The sequence below is a fragment of the Sorex fumeus genome, unplaced genomic scaffold (genome assembly GCF_029834395.1).
Source record: "Sorex fumeus unplaced genomic scaffold, SorFum_2.1 ptg000054l, whole genome shotgun sequence".
NCBI classification, from domain to species: Eukaryota; Metazoa; Chordata; class Mammalia; order Eulipotyphla; family Soricidae; genus Sorex; species Sorex fumeus.
In genome coordinates, this window is record NW_026606111.1 from 30,198,620 (window position 1) to 30,207,500 (window position 8,881).

The 8,881-nt window shown below is 37.2% G+C and overlaps 1 protein-coding gene across 2 annotated transcripts in view; it reads right to left on the bottom strand.

The window, feature by feature from the left end:
• LAMA4 (laminin subunit alpha 4) overlaps positions 1-8,881 on the bottom strand; it is a 177,647-nt gene that overhangs the window by 46,594 nt on the left and 122,172 nt on the right. For both annotated transcript variants that reach the window (XM_056125022.1, XM_056125020.1), the window contains exons 19-22: positions 5,448-5,587; positions 2,592-2,768; positions 1,514-1,659; positions 214-376 (exon numbers count right to left, since the gene is read on the bottom strand). In XM_056125022.1, the coding sequence (XP_055980997.1) occupies positions 214-376; positions 1,514-1,659; positions 2,592-2,768; positions 5,448-5,587 (626 nt within the window). The remainder of the gene's footprint in view (positions 1-213; positions 377-1,513; positions 1,660-2,591; positions 2,769-5,447; positions 5,588-8,881) is intronic.

Genomic DNA, 8,881 nt, shown 5'->3' on the forward strand with positions numbered 1-8,881 from the left:
AGAGTACCTGGCATTATGAAAATCTAGGAGGCAGACACAGGTTTATAAACCAGATTTCTAAATCCTGGCTCAGTAGTTTACCATCTAAAGAGATAAGTTCTGTCTTAAAATAGCAAGTTTTCTTTCCTGCCTTCACATTATTGCAAGGCTTAAGGATTTAAAAAGCAATCATTATAGATTTACAATAAGTCAAAATAGAATTGCATAGCTTACCTTAAACTCTGAGGGTACCCCACCAACATAAAACACGGTATCCTCGGGGTCCAGATCCAACAAGGAGTCATCTCCGATAAACTGCCCCTTTTTAATAAACTTCTCCTCTGCAGTGCTGCTTAGACTGGGGACTGTTAAGAACACCTTTCCATGTTTTCCTACCCTGTAAAGATGAAGAATATTATTTTATTGGCAGATAATATGTCATTGTTTTAGGTTTTGTGTTTTGTTTTGGGGTCACACCCAGCAATGCTCAGGGTTTACTTCTGGTTCTGCTCTTAGGGATCACTCCTGGTAGGACTCAGGGAACCCTGAGTGCTGGGGATTGACTGGGGTTGACCACACTCAAAGAAAGCACCCTGCCTTGCTGTAGTATCTCTCTAGTCCAATAACATGCCAAATAAAAATAAAAATGTACACGTAAACTAGTGATTTGATTTTGTCATATCCATAAACATTTGAGAATATCAGCAATGAATGGAAAGTTAGAAAAAGACATTCTCTCTTGGTCCAGAGACACCCAATTGAATCCCAAAATGGATTAGTGCCCTACAGAAATGTCTCTGGAAGCCAACCGTCTATAATCTAGGATTCCAGAAGTGTATGACCATGGCACTCATGATATTCAAAATGAACAAGGGACAGTAAGTTATCTAGCATCTGCTCCTGGCAGACAGGCTTGAATGGTGGTGGGAAAATTTGAGCAAAACATAATGCCCAAAAGTAGAGAGATAGTATTAGGGAAAATGCCTGCTATTGAGTTAGGGTGAGGACTGGGGTGGGGAGGGGGGATATACTGGGGACTCTGGTGATGAAAAGTGTGCACTAGTGGAGGGATGGGTGCGCGATCATTGTATGGCTGAATCTCAAACATGAAAGTTTTGTAACTATCTCACAGTTATTCAGTTAAAAAAAAAGGTAATGTGGAGTTCAGGCCCAATTCAATCAGCTTAATCAATGGCTGAATAAATAGCATTAAAAAAAAGACATTCCATCTTGAGGTTAATCTGCGGATTGACCATATTAAAATTTTGATAATCAGATTGTTATTTATAAATGATTACTAATTTTGTTCTTTTCTGCTAAGGTGTTTGGGAAGGAATACTAGAAAAATGGAAGAAGAAAGAGCATAAAGAAAGGGAATAAAGTCCTGTATTTAATAACCAAATGACCGTGTCTATGTGTGTGTGAGAGAGAAAGAGAGAGCTAGAGAGAGAGAGAGAGAGAAAGAATACAACACATATCTTTTGATGTCTTTTTTGTGTGTATAAGCCCTGTGTCAGTCACCAATTCACTTTACCTCTCAATCTTGACAATGCTGAAATGAGCAGGCCAGGAGCTGACAGGCTTGGTGTCCAGGGGAATCTCTACATCCTTACCTCCCAAATTATAAATGTATACCAAGTTATCGTTTTTGATTGCAAGACCCATGTACTCTTTCTTGGCCTGAAATCAAGAATTCACTTAAATAATATCCATATGAGGTGAATATCAAGTTTCATTTCTTTAAAATACAACCCACAATCCAAACACTTGGATGTATGTAAGGTCCACCTAGCCTGCTATATTACCTAGAGTTCTGTTAGACTTGGGAGACCCTCTTTCTTTCCAGCTTCCCTGGGGCTCCAAGTGTCTGAGTTACTCTGCTTGCTCCAAGTGAATTTTTGGCAGGGGTAACGGCGGCAAGCAACTGCAGGCTTGTGAACATTTAATGGCTTCCAGGAGTGTGCTTCTGCTTGATTAATTCAGTAATATATGTGGCCTGCCAATACCTACTGCTATTCATGCTCAAAATAATTCAAAATTCCACATCATTCATAATGGCAGTCTGTCATTCCAAACGTCTTGAAATGCAACATTTACTCTTCAAAATTTGTGTGATGATGATATGAAGAACCCCCATAAATAATCCTAGAAGGAATGATTTTTTTTCTAGAAAAAATGATGTATTCTTAAAATGACTATTTAACTTTAAACTGAGTTATAACTTAAAGATTATTAGAGTGGGAATTTTGTTTATTCACGTGGATAGTTTTCTACATTATTCTCTTTTTTAAATCTTCTTTTTGAATGATTGAGGTTCCATGACAAATACTGTTAATTATGGCTTCCCATGCACATAATTCTAGCACCACACCCACCACCAGTGTATCCACTTTCCTCCCAAAAGGACCCAAATCCCCCCTATTCCCTCTTTAAAAAATATTATGTCTTCAGGAAAGAGAGATAGTTGAGGCGTTAGGTCAATTGCTGTTCAAGCAACACTGGGAGCAAACCCGGAGCACAGAGTTATAAATATCTTACTCCTAGCACTGCTAGGTATTACCCAACTCTTCCCCTTTCCCCCCCAAAAAAACTAGCCAAATTCATATTCTTACATTTTTGCTCCCAAGGTACAGGATAAACTGATCTGAAATCCCAGTTAGCTCTTGTTTCTTTACTGTAGGAGGTTTCATGTACAAGCTCAGGGATGTAAAGGTCTTTAAGTCATCTATACTAGTTTTGGGATGAACTTCAACAGCTGACTGGCCATCAAACATCATGGAGACTTGGATCTGGAATTATAAGATTATTCCATTAGAAGTATTTGGCACAAATGAGCATAGAGTTTCCCCATTAGTTTTAATGAACTGCACATATTATTTATTGGAATCTCTGAGTTCTTTTTGCCTTCCTAGCTTTGATTATTTACTTATATTATCACCTTGTTAGAGAAAGGTTTTCTGATATATTACAATTCAGTAGTCTATGTTTAAACTGGGATGAAAGAAAGCAAAATGAAAATAAAAGATCAACAAAGTAGACCAAAAATAAGGATAAATATAAATTCCAGAATGAATCACATACTTCACTGGGATAAGCTAAGTAGCCTGAATGAATACCTGTAGTCGGCTATGTTATAATGAAAAGATCCATTAAACTAAATTCTACTGATTTACAGGTGGAAAATAACTTATCACAGATAGGATTAAATAGAAAATAGAAAATAACTAATCACAGAAAATAGAAAATAACTAATCACAGATACAGCTAGGATTTTCTCCCCAGGGTCTTCAAAAAGGAATCAGAGTAAGCCTCTGAGCAATATCTTTGCCTATGTCTGGGAGTTTGAAGGGGTATAGAATGTGTTACGCAGTCTTATATAGGTTCCTGAAACATGGTTCTGCCATTTCTTGCAATGACATCATAAGGTATTTACCCTGCCATTTCCTCATTGATAAAATGGCAAATGAATTTGTTCTGAGAATGAAATAAGGTAACTATAAAGTGCTCTCCAGTGCTTGACTCCATCACTATAATTGAATGATGAATTCATTAGGATGTTTTAAAATAATCATTTCCAAGAAGGCAAAACAAAAAAGCATCATTAAATAAACTAATTTCTAAGACATCCCATATGATATGTGGAACTGGTCTGACTTGAAATGCTTTTTTTCAAGTATTCATAAATGGATGGATTATTTATACCTATGACACTTCTACAAATATTTCTGAATAGTTAGATGTACTTGTGTCAGTTAAACATTGATCTGGTTAATATTGATGGTCAGTGGGGCTGGAGCGATAGCACAATGGGTAGGGCATTTGCTTTGCACTCGACTGACCCTGGTTCGATTCCCAGCATTCCCATATGGTACCCTGAGCACCGCCAAGAATAATTCCTGAGCGCAAAGCCAGGAGTAACCCCTGTGCATTGCTGGGTGACCCAAAAAGCAATATATATATATATATATATATATATATATTGATGGTCAGAAAATAAAGATTATCTTTCCAAGTACTTGAAATATAGCTCTTGCATGTTTCTAGTTGAGTCACGGTCACGGTCCTCCCGTTGTTCACTGATTTGCTTGAGCGGGCCCAGTAATGTCTCCATCATTAGACTTGTTGTTACTGTGTTTAGCATATCGAGTACGTCACAGGTAGCTTGCCAGGCTCTGCCATGTGAGCGAGATACTCTTGGTAGCTTAGATCATAATATCTTAATAGACAATAAGTCACTGTATGGAATTAATCTCTTGTCAAAATTGAAAGTCTCATAAGGATGTATATCTTCACAGAAAGTATCTCATTTTGGGGAAGTGAGCAGTTTCTCAAAGACTTTGATAAAACTCTTTTAGAAATGGTTCAGGTGATTTTATTGAATACTTCCATAAAAGTAAAATTAACTAAAAAAATAAAAAAATAACACTCAGAAACTTGGCTTTGAAAATGGTATTTTTGTATAATAAATCTTTGTAATAATCCATAAAGTAGCTAAAGAAAGGGTAATGTGGGGTATAGAGCCAATCAATTATGTATCACTTAAAATTGCTTATCACCTCAAATTATTTTTCCCAAGGTTATCTCCTTCATCACCAAATAGTTGATTCTAACTCTTATTTCTGTCAGTAATTAGGATCAAGAGTTTAGTCAGGCCAATTTTCAACTGAGAAAATACAACCACACAATTTGGTTGTATACAATTATACTGGTCTAAAAGTCGACAGAAAATACGTCTCAAAGAGGACCAGAATAAGCCCTGCATTGCCATGATGAAAATGTTCATTGCTATGTCAGGATGTGTGCCTATTAATACTGATGATACTTAGGGGTGACTACGCTGCTTCTGGAAACATCAGAGCAGGTCCTTGTTGAAATTATTCCACTTAGTTGGTGTCTGATTCCTCAGTTAGGCCTGTGGAGGGGTAAGTAAAAGCATGTATGATGTTGTGCAAGAGAAGTCTTTGGAGAGGTAGTGGGGCAAGATTTCATTTCATACGATAACCGTTAAGTAGCTCTATTTTATAATGAGAATAATAACAAATTGAGTTTTTGTTGGGAATGACATTGATTCCTATGTGGAAACTACTGACTAGGTTAGTCTGTGGCTTCAAGTCCTGGCTACAACTAGTAGAATCACTAGAGAGCTTTTGAAAAGTTACAGATGCTGAGCCCTTCCTGTAAGCAGTAGTTTTCAACATTTTGCACCCAAGGATTGACAACTGCCTGAGCACTGATCAGGCACTGACAGTTAATACCCACTATGGCAGAAACAAAGTGCACTGCTTTGGGGATGGGACTACGGTTTATTTTTCAGAGATCCTGATGGGATTCAAATAAACAGATGGGGCTTAGACTAACTGCATGGGAGAGCATGATTGAAAGGCTCAAGGCTCTAGAAGCTGCCGAGGAGTTGGAACTCAGCCTGGTGTTCTCATTTTCAACAAGTAGTGAGTCTTTGCACCAGTTACCTTGCTGGCAACGCTTCTGGTCTGAGCAATGAGCTCTCGAATCCGCTGGATGCTGGCAGACACGTTGCTTGCAGGCTTCTTCTGCTCTACTGTACGAAGTTGATCCAGAAGTTGGGGAACAACCTCTGTAAGATTTCTTACTGCAGGTAATAAAAATGTGTCACTTGAGTAAATAGGCCAATAGTAAATTAATTTCTGGAATCAGTTAACTACACACACACACACACACACACACACACACACACATATACACACACACACATAAATGGTTCACTCTATAAGGAAAACTGTTTATTACTTAAAAGTTATGCTCGAAGGATAATCAATTACTATTTTGTAGCACCAAGAATACAAATTGGTTTATAAATTGTATGCAGGGCAAGCTAGCCTATAATGTGCATGTCTAAAGGGCAGTGCATTACAGGTGTTCCTTTCATCACACAGCACAGGTTTGGCTTGTATTTCCAATATAACCTATGTAATAGGTCAAAGGAAGTAAAAATGTTGTTCTCCAAAATTCCCATTTACATGTCAGTTACTTGCTGCAATGGTCCCAAGGACGATGCAATGAGATGAGAGAAACAAACAAAACAACCAGGAAACTGGCAGATGTGCTAAGGAGAGGGTGGAAAGCCTGAATTTATAGGGTCATTCAAACAGATCATACTTATTTATTTGGGAGGGGGACACACCCAGCAGTGCTCAGCACTTACTCTTGTCTCTGCACTCAGAATCATTCTTGATGGGACTCTGAGAGGGGACCATATACGGTGCTGGGGATCAAGTCCGGGTCAGCTGTGTGCAAGCCAAGTGCCCTATCCTCTGTACTGTATCTCTAGCCCCCCGATTTAGATGATTTATTAAAAATACAGCCTAGGCCACAGAAGTGAATCCTGGAAGATAACAGCTCACTGGAGCTCTCTCCAGACCCTGTGCCAAGCCGATTTCATCAGGGCTCTGTCTCTGGACCCCATTCATTTATATATTTAGAATTCCAGGAGCAGCTGCACAACCTCTCATGATATTCATAATAAGCAATAGAAAATAAATTATCTGCTTGAACAGTGATGGGAAAATTCGAAATAATGGTGGTGGGAAGGTTTAATGATGGTGGGATTGGTGTTGAAATATTGAATATAATTAATTAATGTGAAGAAAATTTAAAAAAATTGAATTATAGTGTAGTTTTGTCATATACATGTCGAAAAGAGCACCAATAATGAGGGTACAGCTCAATGATAGAAACTCACTAAACAGAGAATGACAGACATATCTCCAAATCTCTCACATGATCATCAGGCAGCACATGAGTAACGTCAGAGACCTTGTTAGAAAGGCAGATCCTCTGGCCTTATTACAAACCTATTCCAAGCTTGAGGGCGGAGCCCAGGTAATTGATTTACCCTAATATCTGTGAACCATTGAACTAAAGCCAGGCTGCTTCAACCTTTTTCTATTTGCAATCCATTTTCCTCCTCTTTTTTTAATGTGAGTTTGGCTATAAAAATTTGGTATACAAATCAAACACTTTCTGATAATGCATCATAAAGAAGTTTTATTTAAAACAACTTTTTTAAAAGTTACCCCATATGGGATCAGAGGCCACAGTTTAAAAAGTTAGGGACCAGAGGATAAAATCTTTTGGATATCCTGCATATTTGTAGAGAGTTGATCTTTGAGGATTAGTAACTGGAATTTGAGAAAGTCTTACTGAAGCCAAATGAAACTCTTATTTGGGAGCACTGTAGCACTGTCCTCCCGTTGTTCATTGATTTGCTCGAGCGGGCCCAGTAACGTCTCTATTTTTGTGATACTTGTTGTTACTGTGTTTGGCATATTGAATACGTCACGGGTAGCTTGCCAGGCTTTGCCATGCAAGTGAGATACTCTCAGTAGCTTGCCAGGCTCTCCGAGAGGGGTGGAGGAATCAAACCTGGCTCAGCCGGGCCGGCTGCACGCAAGGCAAATGCCCTACTGCTGTGCTATTGCTCCAGCCCCATATTTGGGAGACAATGTCATTATCAAGTACCAAAAAAAATCTCATTTCTATACTAAGAGACAAAGTGCTTCTTCAGCACAAAGAGTGGAATTAACTAAGATAATAACTACTGATAGTTTATTCATTGATTAATTCAGAGGTAAATGTCACCTGAATCACCATAATAGCCTTCCTAAAGCAAAATCTTTCTTTAAATATTTTATTTAATAAAATAAAGTATATTTAAGTAATTATATACAATATTGATGGAAATATATACATTAAAGCATCTTCTCACCCTTAATACTCTCAGTAAAAAAGGAAAGTAATATACACTGGAGTCTTGGTAAAGTCTCTTGTATTATGTGTTTTTTATTTTCCATATTCTAAGCCTGAAATGCTATTTGAGGAAAATATAAAAAAATTTATTGCCATTTATTGGAGTCTTTGACAACACTGGGTGAAAAGGAAAAAAAATTAACACAAAGAGGTAATAGCTTTAAAAATGAAAATATTGGAAGTTTTATAGGTGAAACTTTTAGAAACCAAGTTTTAAAAGCAATTAAATAAGTTCTTATGTGGGAGAGTTCATGAAATTTTGAGACATATAAAAGAGCTCTCTTCCTCTTATGGGAATGGGCATTTGTAACTTGGAATAAAATTTATTGTGACAGATCATATAAGGATTTTATAATGTTTTCTTTGTTTAGTTGGAAGAGAAGCTACTATGTTCTATGAAACCATTTGGAGAACAAAAGTTCTCATCATTACAGAGACACTGGGATTTAAGCTGGAATGAAGGAATTAAAGAAAACATGACAGGAGGCTCAGGGAACCTGCTCAGAGGTCACACTTTCCATACCTAGGTTTCCATATCTAGGTTCAGTTCAAGTCCTGTATGGCCTGAGAGTACTGTGCTGGGACCAAATGCTTCCACACATACTTGACCTTCCAAAATAACTTGAATAAAGGAAAATCTACCAAACAATATACAACTTTAATGGTTCTGTGTAATCAAATAAATTATGCAGATATCAAAATATTTCAAGTTCATTGCTTTAGATTTGTATATTCAAGCTGATCCATCACCAATTCCACATAATGAGAAACTTCTGTCACATTTGGCCATATTTAGTATCTGTTAGTAATAATATGCTTTGCTTGTGAAAGGAAAAAAGTTTATTAAGAGCAATGTAGTTAGTAATTTATTTCATAATAAAAATCTATATTTTTAGGATGATTTACAGCTACATGAGATTAATTTTCTCTCCCAAAGAATAATTTTTAAAATTATAAAAACAAGTTCTACCACTATTTCACATAGAAAAAATAAGGCTGTTTTATGAAGTTATTTTATCTAACTGAAAAATAGGTAAGATCTGGCCCAGTGGAATGCACCCCCCCACACACACACACACAGTAACCAAAAGGTTTTTCCTTTTCTAAGCTAACTTTG